The 13,300-nt window shown below is 45.7% G+C and overlaps 1 protein-coding gene across 3 annotated transcripts in view; it reads left to right on the top strand.

Annotated features, from left to right (window-relative positions):
* The window catches only part of LOC137537598 (uncharacterized), a 41,417-nt gene extending 28,317 nt beyond the window's left edge, over nucleotides 1–13,100 (top strand). For all 3 annotated transcript variants that reach the window (XM_068259477.1, XM_068259478.1, XM_068259479.1), the window contains exons 3-4: nucleotides 6,097–7,071; nucleotides 10,571–13,100. In XM_068259477.1, the coding sequence (XP_068115578.1) occupies nucleotides 6,097–7,071; nucleotides 10,571–11,001 (1,406 nt within the window). In that variant the 3' untranslated portion in view covers nucleotides 11,002–13,100. The remainder of the gene's footprint in view (nucleotides 1–6,096; nucleotides 7,072–10,570) is intronic.
* Nucleotides 13,101–13,300: the final 200 nt, after the last annotated feature.

Below are 13,300 nucleotides of genomic sequence, written 5' to 3'. Positions count from 1 at the left end.
GTGCGGTTTGAATTATATAACAATGTATTTTTCTAAATCTTATGGTATGCGGGGCTAGGGGTGTGACAGGGCGTGGTTATGGGCGTGACTTAAAGAGAAACCGTAACAAAGAATTGAACTTCATCCCAATCAGTAGCTGATGTCCCCTTTCCCATGAGAAATCTTTTCCTTTCCTCAAACGGATCATCAGGGGGCTCTGTATGGCTGATATTGTGGTGATACCTCTCCCACAGTGTGATGTCAGGATCATGGTCCTGACAGTTTCCTGTTTGTGAACCTCATTGCATTGTGGAAAATAGCTGTTTACAGCTGTTTTCAACTGCCAAAAAAATCAGCATCTCCTTCCAGTGACATCACCTGCCAGCAGTAAAAATGTCACCATGTGATAAATGTCAGAATGTAAATCAGGGATTTGAAAGATTTTACAATGGGCAAACACTGACTAAATCATTTGTACATAATTATTGTAAAAATGCAGCAATTTTGTATTACATTATTTGGTTCTTTTCCGTTAGCCGGGAGCAACCACTAGGTGGCGCTAAAACACCAGCGATCGCTGGCAGCAGAGTTACATCTTTCCCTACTATCCATGGCGGCCTGCAGGGGCAATAGTAATTAAAGCCACCTAGTGGTTGTGCCCGGCTAACGGAATAGTACCCATTATTTTTACTTGAGTTCCTATTTAAGTAACCCTCATTCTTATTTCAAAAGTTGGGAAGTATGTTATTTATATGTATAAAAAAATGGGACATTCTGCCTGGGAATCTACTTTGTAGAGGAAAACTCCTCCCACAACCCAATTACAGAACATAGAGGGGCCACCAAGTGCCGTCCTCTTCCTACCACACAGCCTGAGAGGGCAATCTCAGGATACCGCCCTCAGCCTGAAAGGAACACGCTCATTGGCTGTGTCCCTGCATGCGTCACACCGCAGTGTCAGGAACCGCCCTCATCCTGAGAAGAGCGCGCTGATTGGCTGGATCACTTCAAGCGTCGCACCGCAGTGTCAGGAACCGCCCTCAGCTTGAAAGGAACGCGCTGATTGGCTGTGTCCCTTTAAGCGTTGCACCGCAGTGTCAGGAATCGCGCTGATTGCCTGAGCCTGACAGGAGCGCCGCCGATTGGCTGTACTTCTTCCCGCGCTGCGCAACAGGTACAGGTTACTTTCCTGCGCAGCACAAGTAACGGGCGAGCTTGTCGCGTATGTATGCAGGTAGTGCCCACTGTAGTGGCTGCAGAGAGAGGAGAGCTCTGAGCCGCCTCACACAGGTTCATATCATGTCTGCTGCCTGCAGTGCCTGGAGGGGACTTCTCAGAGGTCTCTGCATGAGGCAGCAGCTCTGAGCTTGTATGGTAAATGTACCTCTATTGTGGGGTGCTAGTCAAATTGAGGGGGCCCTGTAGGCTGTTTCCTGCTTGTGGGAATTTGGTGAAGTTAACTCATGTGTAAGAAAAAGGGGACCCAGCAGGAAAAGCTCCAAGATTGCACACCAGGACCCTGTAGTCGATGGGCTCCGATTATGCAGCTTTACTAAACCTATTCGGTCATTGTCATATTACTTACAAATTAGCGGTCACAACCAAAATGCCGCAAAGCGGCTGTTGGCCCCTTCAGTGGCGTAGCTGAGAAGCTGCAAGTTTTACATTGGGGCCCCCTCAAGCCCACTGTGCATAACAATCGATACTGCGCACCAAAACCTAACAAGGAACACCACTGTGTCAAGAAGTGGATGGAAACAGTTTGTTCATGATATATACTAATCAAAGCATCTACAGAAGTGAATATCATCAGCAAAGGACTAATAAAGAGTGAATACTGTGGTTGAGGGTGGGCCTCTTTGGCCCAAGTGCCCCGATGCGGTCGCAACCTCTGCACCCCCTCTGCTACGCCACTGCCCCCCCCTCCCCCATAATGCTATTTCCCATTATCAATCTCCACCTAGGCTATCGTGCCCCTATCATACTTTCTGGCCCTGGGGGTGTGCAGTGGCTATTAGAACGGCTCATCACAAAAAGGGATGAGAGTACATGATGACAGGCAGTAACATGAAAGGACTTGATATTATTGAATAAAATGCATGCAAAACTGAGTTAAGATTTTCGTTCAATCAATGGATCTTATTAAGCTTCTTGTTTGTAAATTCCACATGGATGATGGTTAGAGCTCTGTACAGAGTACGGACTAGTGAGCTGTCATTTTTGTAATGTAAAGTAGTGACAGGATTGGAGTTTAAGACAGAGCTAAAATCAGTGACACATGCTCATCATACCGTATTATCATCCACAAACCCATTTTAAAGAGACACTGAAGCGGAAAAAAAATGATGATATTATGATTTGTATGTGTAGCACAGCTAAGAAATAAAACATTAAGATCAGATACATCAGTCTAATTGTTTCCAGTACAGGAAGAGTTGAGAAACTCCAGTTGTTATCTCTATGCAAACAAGCCATTAAGCTCTCCGACTAAGTTAAGGTAGCCATACACTGGTCGATTTGCCATCAGATTCGACCAACAGACAGATCCCTATCTGATCGAATCTGATCAGAGAGGGATCGTATGGCTACCTTTACTGCAAACAGATTGTGAACCGATTTCAGCCTGAAACCGATCACAATCTGTTGTGGTGGTGCTGCCCCCCGCCCGCATACATTACCTGCTCCGCTGGTGCGACTGCCCCCGGTCACCGCTCTTCTTCTCCGTCTCCGCTCTGGTCTGCTCTGGTCTCTGGCATGCTTCCCTTCTTCCTGTCTGGGGGAAGTATAAACAGTAGAGCGCCCTCTACTGTTGAAACTTCCTGCCGGGACAGGAAGAAGGGAAGCATGCCGGAGACCAGACCAGAGCCGATACGGAGAACAGCGGAGACCCTGGAGTCGCGCCGGCGGAGCAGGTAATGTATGCGGCTCTATTGCGTCGGTCGTCGGGCACTCAAACGCCGCTAGCGATGCGCTCTTTACCCGCGGGCGATCGACGGTTATTTTCCGCACGCCGCGATCGACGGAATCGGACGGAATGGATCGAAATTCGGCGTGTAGCGTGAACGATTGGCAGCAGATTCGATCCCAGTTATCAAATCTGCTGTCGAAACGGGCGCAAATCGGGCCAGTGTATGGCCACCTTTAGTCGTGGAGAGGGCTGTTATCTGACTTTTATTATCTCAACTGTTCCTGGACTATTTACTTTTTCTCTGCCAGAGGAGATGTCATTACTTCACAGACTGCTCTGAAAGACTCATTTTGAATGCTGAATGTTGTGTAATCTGCACATATTATAGAATAATGCAATGTTTGAAAAAACACTATATACCTGAAAATAAAAGTATGAGAATATTTTCTTTGCTGCTAATCTTCTAGTAATTATTCATAGTACGCAACCAATTCATTATATCATTTTTTTTTTCGCTTTAGTGTCTCTTTAAGTAGTGTAAATTTGCTTTTCCTGCAGAAAAATTATATTTGTGGCAGAAACTGCAGCAGTCATTGTTAGGGCTGGTTCACACGGGCGTTTTCGTGGCATTAAACGCGGCATTTTGGACGTGTCTTTTGGGATCCACCGCTGTCCCATTCGCGTTTAGAGCTGGCTATTGCATGCTTTCATGAAAGCCTGGCGGTAGATCCCGGCATTGCGTCTCGTCGAGAAAGCAACATGCTACTTTCAGAGGCGGTAAATGCCGGGAAACAAGTGCAGAGACCTGACCCACTAGCCTTGAAAGCTTCCCAAAAGCCTTCAAAAGCTAGCGTCTAAACGTTTGGAAGTGGCGCCGAGCGAACGCTCAGCAGAAGCCGTGGGAACCAGCCCTAACTTGCTACCCGCCTTTTCCTTGCTATCTGTTGGGCAATTGTCTGTTGTCTGCTTATAGCCTGAGTGTAGCTGCACACAGGCTATAAGCAGACATTGGGCCTAGTAAATTCCCTGCAGACCTGACTACCTCCCTGCAAGTGAGATGGGAATGCAATAGTGAACATTTGTAGAGGATATGTGTGCAGGAGTGTGGACTGTTGTCCTTGGATTTATAGCTCAGAAATGAGCAGGAAAAGTAATTTCACTGGCAATATATTACAGAATGCTTTGTGTATCTATGGCATATGCAGTATTATATTTTAAGAAAGTTAAAACAGCAGTTTTGTTTATTAAGGAGTAACATTATAAACCTTGAATTTTTTAGCTAGTTATGTGTTCCCTGTGCAGATTACTCTGCCGCAGGAATTCACTTGTGATGAGTTTGCCTACACAAAGCAGCTAACAAAAGCGCAACAAAAATGGGTGCTCACTATGAGAACTGTGGCTACCAATAGCAGACGACCATATTTTTTTTTGGGTGGGGGGGGGGGGGAGGATGGAGGTATTGTCCAGGAGGAAGGGTTATCAGCTGCCTGCCAGTGGGAGGTTATTAGTGTGTGTGTGTGTGGGGGGGGGGGGGGTTATCAGCCACCTGCCAGGGGAGGTTATTAGTTGGGAGGGGTTATCAGCTGCCTGCCAGGGGGAGGTTATTAGTTGGGGGGGTTATCGGCCACCTGCCAGGGGAAGTTATTAGTTGGGAGGGGTTATCAGCTGCCTGCCAGGGGAGGTTATTAGTTGGGGGGAGATCAGCTGCCTGCCAGGGGAGGTTATTAGTTGGGGGGAGATCAGCTGCCTGCCAGGGGAGGTTATTAGTTGGGAGGGGTTATCAGCTGCCTGCCAGGGGAGGTTATTAGTTGAGGGGGAGGGGGTTATCAGCTGCCTGCCGGGGGGGGGGGTGATTGTTGGGGGGGAGGGGTATTATTGCCCACCAGGGGAGGGTTCTGTGTGAGAGTAGGGAGCAGTTAGGTCATAGTGATCTTCAAATATCACTGATATTTCACTATATCAATTAAGTAGTAGAATATCGGTAAATTTACTACTACTATAATGCTCCCTTGACCAATTTTTTTTACAGATTTACGCCGCACCCAAAATAGCGAAGCAGCATTTTTAAATGTATGCCACCTACAGCCCCACTGCACAGAAACTCTGATATACAGCGCTGGGTTCTAACCCTTATAGTACAGAATACCCATATAACTCATGGTGACCCAGAACCACGAGGAAAATATACAAGGCTAAAGGTGGCCACACACCATACAATTTTTTAAATATCTGTTCAATTTAAGAATTGCAATCAATTTTTCTGACTGATTGTAACAGTTCAAAAATATGACCAATGTACCACACACTTATGTTCAATTTTCCCCCCAATTATGATAAAAATGATTGGAAACTAACAAAATTGCTAGGGTGTGTATATTACTAAATTGACAATCCAACACACACCATACAATCTTTATAAGGATTGAATAAAAATATCTGGCAGTCCGGATCGATTAAAATCGAAGAAAACGGGAAATCCGATCTGATTTTTCAGTCGAATGAAAAAAAAGCTTTCGATTTTTTCGGGAGATACGATCATTTTTATCGAATTACTGTAAAATCGGATCATTTTATTGTATCGTGTGTGGCCACCTTAAAAGAGACCAAAATGCCTCCTCCTAAAAAACAATGCTGAGTGTAATTTGCCTTCTTTAAAACAGAAGGCCTCCTTTGTGAAATGTGAAAGGGAGTCGTTCCAGCCCTTTAGTGCCCCGACACTCGCCTCCTCTCCCATGTCCATGTCTTTCAATATTGCAAGCCTCAGTGTGTTGCTGTACGTTGGTCTGTGTATGCACAATAAAGCAGCCACTGAATTAGGCTGGTGTATGCCTCTCTGTCTCTTTTGTTACACCGGTTAAAACAGAAGGTATTTGTGATTATTCAGCTTTAAAGGGAACCTGAAGTGAGGGCTATATGGAGGCTGCTATATTTATTTCCTTTTCAACAATACCAGTTTCCTGGCAGCCCTGCTGATCTATTTGGCTGCAGTAGTGTCTGAGAGACAGCCCTGACTGGCCACCTTATCAAAGAGCCCCCAATTTTATTTATGTGGCACCCAGTGAGAAAAAAGAATGAAACTCAGGCTAGTTCTACATAGTGTTGGGACTGTACATACACATGTTTATTCCATCATGTTACATTTCACTTCACGTCCCCTTTAATCATATGTACATTAATGATGAAAATCTGTGGGGTTTTGTGTGTTTTAGGTGGGGATATCATTGCTCAGAAGATGCTGGATGACGCAGAATGGCAATCTTTTTCAGGTGGAAGTCTAAGCTGTGGACTAGTCCCGAACTACCAGGGTCTGTCTACAGACCTGCCTGAGCATCCAAATACTGGCACCTGTTCTATGACTGTCTCGCCTCAACAGTCTGGTGCATTGCTTGGGCCCATCAATCAAATCTTATTGAGAGGAGAATGCATGCAGAGTGGACTTTCCATAAACACAGAGATAGAAAACAAATATCATCCTCAACAAGGCACCGGCCAAAGCCATGGAGTAGTCATACATTCCCAGGGGGCAACTGCTGAGCCTTACACAAGTCAACATCTTCCACCACAAGGCACCAGCCAAAGTTTTGGAAAAGTCATACATTTCCAGGGGCCATCTACTGAACCTCACACAAATAAACATCTTCCACCACAAGGCACTACCCAAAGTTATGGAGAAGTCATACATTTCCAGAGGGCATCTACTGAGCCTCACACAAATGAACATCTTCCACCACAAGGCACCAGCCAAAGTTATGGAGAAGTCATACATTTCCAGGGGGCATCTGCTGAGCCTTACACAAGTCACACAGTTGAATACCTTCCACCACAAAGCACCAGCCAAAGTTACAGAGAAGTTGTATGTGTCCAAGGGGTGACTGCTGAGGCTTACACTGGTCACACAAGCAAATATCTTCCACCACGAGGTACCAGCCAGAGATATGGAGAAGTCATACATTCCCAGGAGGCAACTGCTGAGCCTTACACAAGTCACACAAGTGAATATATTGCACCACAAGGCACCAGCCAAAGTTATGGAGAAGTCATACGTGTCCAGGGGACGACTGCTGAGCCTTACACAAGTCGCACTACCGAAAATCTTCCGCTACAAAGCACCAGCCAGAACTGTGGAGGGGTTTTGAGTCTCCATGGGGCATCCACTGAGCCTTCAATCTCTGTTATGCCATCAGGTATGTGTATCAAATGTTCTTGTCAGTTCATGAAGGGCAAAATACAAAAATCAAATAATAACCTCTAAAGTAGAACTTCAGACAAAACACTTTTTTGGAAGGTTTAGAACTTTTATTTTTTTACTTACGGTGATTAAATAAAAGTAATGCTCGACCAGATCTTTTATGTCCTTTTTGAATAACGTGAAAATGGTTAGAATATATTGGGGGTTATTATTGCCGTTTGTGTCCTCACTGGAGAGATTTTCCCTCGGCTTCTGTCTCGGATCTATCTATACCAAACTTTGTGAGTTTATATTTAAAAAAATAGGTTGTTCTGCGAACAGGAAAAGGCGGACTACGATACATATTTGCTAAAGGAAGCGTCAGGCAATCTATGCTACCCCCAGATCTACTTACCCGGGGCTTTCTTCAGCCCCTTGCAGCCAGCATGTCCCTTGTCGCAGCTCCGCTCCCAGCCGCCGACCCGGGGGTCCACACCGGTGCAGAGGGCGCCCTCGCAGGGTCGTCCTCTACTGTGCAAACGCTGCTGTCAATCCCACATATGTGGGTTGAGTGTTGTGGGTTGAGCGCAGTAGAGGACGACCTCGGAGGTTGGCCTCTGAACCGGCAGGAACCCCGGGCCGGAGGCTGGGAGCCGAGCTGCGACGAGGGTCATGCCGGCTGCAAGGGGCTGGAGGAAGACCCGGGTGAGTAGATCTGGGTGTAGCATAGATTGCCTGACGCTTGCTTTAAAATTTCGAACTCTTTCTCACTGTACAAAAATTTGTTATAATTTGTTGTCTCTGACATGTCTATGCAGGAAGTCAGGAACATTTTCACAAATAGGGAAATAAGACAGCAAAGAAAAAAAATTGGAAGAGAAGGGGGTGCCGCTTCAATATAAAACACTTAAAAACATTATACAAGGCAAGAAGAACTTACCTCAAGAGATGAAGCAGTAGGGGTAAAATTGAAAAATAGTTTTTTCAATAGATTAACTTTTTTTACCCCCACTGTTTCATCTCTTTAAGTAAGTTCCTCTTAACTTTTACAGTTTTAATGTTTTATATTTTTGGGGTGCTGCCTTCTCTCACAATCGTTATCATGAACCCCTGACAGGGGCTGCAATTAGTTCAGGCCATTTGCGGTTTTCAGCCTTTCATTGACCCCATTATACGCCTTTCTGTAGAGCCACCAAACCTATTAGGGTGGTCGGAGCCACCACACCCAAGCAAGCCTTTAACTGTGGTTGCAGTTACCCATCCTGAGTTTGTGAGTACCATTTTGTATTGTCTTTCGGCAGATTGACGGGTCGTACCGATAATTTCCGTCATTTCCAATCCATTCCTGATCAAAAACTGTGGAGTCGGTACAAAGATCATACGACTCAGACTCCTCAGTTTATGAAACCACTGACTCCAACTCCAGATACCCACAATTGCTCTGACTCCTCGACTCTAATAGTCTAATTTTACAAAGTTTACAAAATTTTTACAAAGTCTATGGATTTGGTTCAAAAATCATCCGACTCCTCAGTTTATTGAAACCACCGACTCCAGGTACCCAAAATTGCTCCAACTCCACAGCCCTGTAAATAACGGTTGATTTTCAGATCACTACTGCACAAAATCTATCCCATTGTTTATCAGGATCTTATTGGTCATGTCGGAAATAATCGTTTGGACTTTTCGATCTGATGGCAAATTGAATATTGTGTACCTAACAATAACATACTACACTATTAGGAGCTACTGTTTTTTCCTGCACTTTTCTCTCTCACTCTGGAAGATCTGCAGGTTTTCCAGACCTCCAGCAATAAAAACAGGTTGGGCATGTGGCTCGCAGGTATAGTGAGTAACCCAGGCTTTCTCAACCTTTATGCCCTGGAAGGACCCTTCAATTAATTTTCGGATCTCACAAAACCCCTGCATTTTTTTTTACATTCACAGGGTATACTTATGTATACTTAGGCCCATGTTTTTGGTCAAAATTCTGACAACAGTTGTATTCCTTCACCACTGACACTTCTTCACAAAATACATGCTATGATGGCATTTACCATTGCACAGCATGCAGTATGCTTATGCTTGCAGTATGGTGAGTAGCTGTAAAGCAGAGTACCTGATACTAGAGTAGGTATGTGTGCTCAGCTGCCCTACTCTGCATGGGGGGAAGGGGGAGGTCAGTGAGGCTATTATTACACTGAGGAATGGTTTTCTGTGCTTTTGTGTTTTACACTGAGGACATTACTTTGGGGCTATAGGATAGGAGAATTACTTTGGTTCATACACGGGTAGGATAATTTTGGGAACTGTAAGAAGTTTGGAGAGAGGTTTTTATTCAGCATTACGCCAGACTGTGGTTCTGCTTTCAAACAATTAAATATTTTAAGCTTGGGTCCCACTAATGTGCAGAGCGTCACTCCACGTGAAAAAAAAGTGCCTGGAAAAAAGAGTGCAGGGGATAGCGGCTAGTAGAATCTCGCTAAAGGTAGTGATATTCTACTGCTGGATTCTGATAAGTAAAATATCGCTAATGTTTACCGATATTTTATTATGGCTAAACATAACCATACCCTCACACAGGCCTCTCCCTCTACCGATACCTCCCCGGGGGTTCCTAACCCTAACACCTCTCCCCCTGGTGGTGCCTAACCCTAAGACCCCCCCCCCCCAGAGTGGTGCCTAACCCTAAGACCCCCCCCCCCCCAGAGTGGTGCCTAACCCTAAGACCCCCCCCGGTGGTGCATCACCCTAAGACCTCCACACACCATGGTGCCTAACCCTAAAGGCCCATACACGTCAGATTTTTCCGAATGACGGGTCGTTTAAACGTCCCATCGTTCAGTTGTCCGCACGCTAAATCGGGCGTGTGTACAGACTGTCGTTCGGGTGATAAGACTGGTCTTGCTCAAAATCAGTCTTATCACCCGAACGACAGTCTGTACACACGCTCGATTTGGCGTGCGGACGACTGAACGACGGGAACGTTCAAACGACCCGTCGTTCGGAAAAATCTGACGTGTGTATGGGCCTTAAGACCCCCTGGATTTGCCTAACCCTAAGACACCCCCCTCCCGGTGGTGCCTAACCCTAAGACACCCCCTAGTGATCTCTACCCCCTTGGTGGCCCCTAAACCACCCCTAAACCTTTACTTCCCCCTCCAATACAAGGCAGCGATGTGCTGCAACAGTAGGTACATTGTGGAAGGAAAAAAAACCTTTTTTCCGGCAATCATTTTAAATATCTGCGCCTGATAGAATCCTGGGCTTGCGGAAGTGCAAATAGCGGCATGCATTTCCGCAAAATGATTGCCGGTAATCGGGCAGCAAAATGTACCTACTTTTGATGACTAAGACATGTAGCATTGCAGTGTAGATAACATCACTGTCCTTGCAGAAAGTATTGAAGCTTTGAAGTATGTGAGTAGTTTCTGGTAGTGGTAGAGTGAATACAAATGGCACAAGGTTTATAAAACATATTGTAATAAACCTGTTTCTTTGTTTTATCCTGCCAGGTGGTGACACTCCCAGACAAATGCTGAAGAATATCTTCTATTCGCAAAACAAGTTGCACCAATCAGGTGCGGGCGTTGTAGAGCAGGCCAGTGCAGGTGGCGCAGAGCATCCTATCATTCAGCCCGGGGTGGTGCCGCAGACTCCTCCCACTGCCGAGGTTACCAGGGAATACAGAGAGTGGATCTCCAAGCAGGAGCTCAAAGCAAGGTTTGCTCTGCTGAAGGAAAGTATCCCAGCGATTGCAGGTCTGCAGCGGGCCCCCCGCACCCTCATTCTACAGTACGCCATCGCCTACATCCGAATGCTCCAGGAAACACGCAGGCAGCTGCAGGAGGAGATTAACCGGCTGGAGGTGATGAATCAGATCTTACAGGACAGAATGTGGGACTTCCTGATTGATTTTCTGCCACACCAAAGGGCGCAGTTCTAGGGCCCAAGTTCAAGCACCGTTCTTAGATGCATCTGATGGAATTCTATTTTAAATGAATTATGCATAAAGAATAATAGTTCATAAACGAATATGCCAATCTCATAGACTGCCAGTTGCCAGCTCACACCCAGCCAGTCTGAACTCCTCCCCCTTTATTCCTAAAGCAAGAGTGCTGTAATCTGAAGCCACGCCCCTCTGCTGATGGGTAGCCTATCATGGCTTGACACTGACTAGGAGAGGGAGTGGGCAGGCAGTAGGAGATTGCTGAGCAGATGAGATTTTTTTTACATTGGCACAGCAGTTGTTTCCCTACTTTATTTAGCAAAAAACTGCATTTTACAAAATGTATTACTGTATATGCATAATTCATATAAAAAATCTGCTAAATGTATCTACCGGTATATAAACTGTGCTTGAAGTTGGGCTTTGAATTAATAATGCACTAAAAGTTGTGTAAGTATTGTAATATATGCAAATAAAATAGGATAATACCAGTTCACCGGTCCTTATGTTCTCCTCACCAACATCTTACTTCCTGCTTACTCCCTCCCAAGTCTCTTCCAGCCACCCTGAAACCACACCTCTCTTTGATAGATTGACAGCCAGAATAGTCTGGCCAGTAGGGAGGCGTGGCTTCAGCTTTACTCTCCTGCATGTCCATGTGACTGGAAGGGGTGTGGTTTAGACTGATTGGAAATGATCATACAGCTGTAAGTCACTGAGGAGGAGATGAGTACATTTGAATTGGTTCAGCAGATATATTACTAAAGTTTATTTTGTCAAAACTGTGTTCCTTCCAAAACCCCTTTAATGCATAATTGATTTTAAATAATATTCTGTTCAGTGCATTTAAAGGGTACCTGAACTATGCAAAAATATAAATGAGTTTCTTAGATCTGCAGCTTATTTGGTGCCCCATAAGCTCTGTGGCCTTTCAGCTTTGTCAGCCTCCCCTCCGTTTTGCATGTATACCCCCCATTCAGAGCTCCAGCTAAACCCAGTTGGAGTGGGATGTGTGCTTTTTTCTATCTGTGTGCCTTCTACTTGCCTGAATGGCCGTGCACAGTTCTGGGCATGCATATATAGGAAGCCTTTGTAACCACACATGCCCAGGACGCTCCCGGCTGAGGATCCCGCCACCACCACCACAGCCGTGGGGGAGTACTTTAAGAAAACTAAACCTGGATTAGTGATGGTCATGTCTAGGAGAACTCATGGAGAAGCATGTGATTTGTTTGATCAGCTGATAGATTTGCAAAGCTCTGATTTGCTGTGATCACATCCTGCTTTAACACATGATCATGACCAGCTAATCAGAGACTTGCATATCCATCACCTGACCAAACTCATCACATGCTTCTCCATGAGTTCTCCTAGCTTGGATTGCACTTGGAAAGCATACCTGGACCACTTTGTGTTTATTTAGTATGTTTGTATCATTCAGTTATTTCTTTATCATTTAGGATTAGAAGGTAAAAACAAAGACAACATTTTCTGCATAAAATGTTACCTATGAATGTTTTAGTTTACCAATTGGTAATATCTTGTTGGCTGAAGAGAGCCGTTATGCTGTTACTGCCTGTTATGGAAAACAATATTTGCCCCATCTGGTCCCCACTGGGAAGGCAGTTATAGGGGATTGGCCATGATGGTGCCGTGCCCTCCCCATGTGTCTGTGCTCTGGCCTCTGCACTGTTGCAGGGATCAGGGGATGACATCACGGGAACAGAGTGTCTGCACATCTTTATCCACTAAGGCTGGTTTCCACTATCCGGCATGCGTCTTGCAGGACTTGAAGAGATGCAAGCACGGATCTAAATTGCTTAGCCTTGTCATGGCTGAGCGATTCAGGTACGTGCTGCAAATCTGCAGCATGCCATCCAAAATCACACCACAGTGCGATTCGGGCGGCAAACAATTGAAAGTATAGGCAGCATTTCCCCGCTCAACTCACCTCTGGGGAAACACTGCCGATTCGATGCAGATTAAGGCCTCATTTGGCCCTAGTGGAAACAGGCCCTTACAGTGGGGGACAACTTAATGTATGTCTGCTGTAAAAAAGTCTTGAGCTGTTATATGTTTAAAGGAATACTGTAAAGGGGGGGGGGGGGGGACGTCGGGGGAAAATGAGTTGAACTCACCCAGGGCTTCTAATGGTCCCCCGCAGGCATCCTGTGCCCGCGCAGCCACTCACCTATGCTCCGGCCCCGCCTCCGGTTCACTTATGGAATTTCAGATTTTAAAGTCTGAAAACCACTGCGCCTGCGTTGCCGTGTCCTCGCTCCTGCTGATGTCACCA

Source organism: Hyperolius riggenbachi, chromosome 11 (genome assembly GCF_040937935.1).
Source record: "Hyperolius riggenbachi isolate aHypRig1 chromosome 11, aHypRig1.pri, whole genome shotgun sequence".
Taxonomy (NCBI): Eukaryota; Metazoa; Chordata; class Amphibia; order Anura; family Hyperoliidae; genus Hyperolius; species Hyperolius riggenbachi.
This window is presented reverse-complemented; position numbering and strand designations above follow the sequence as displayed.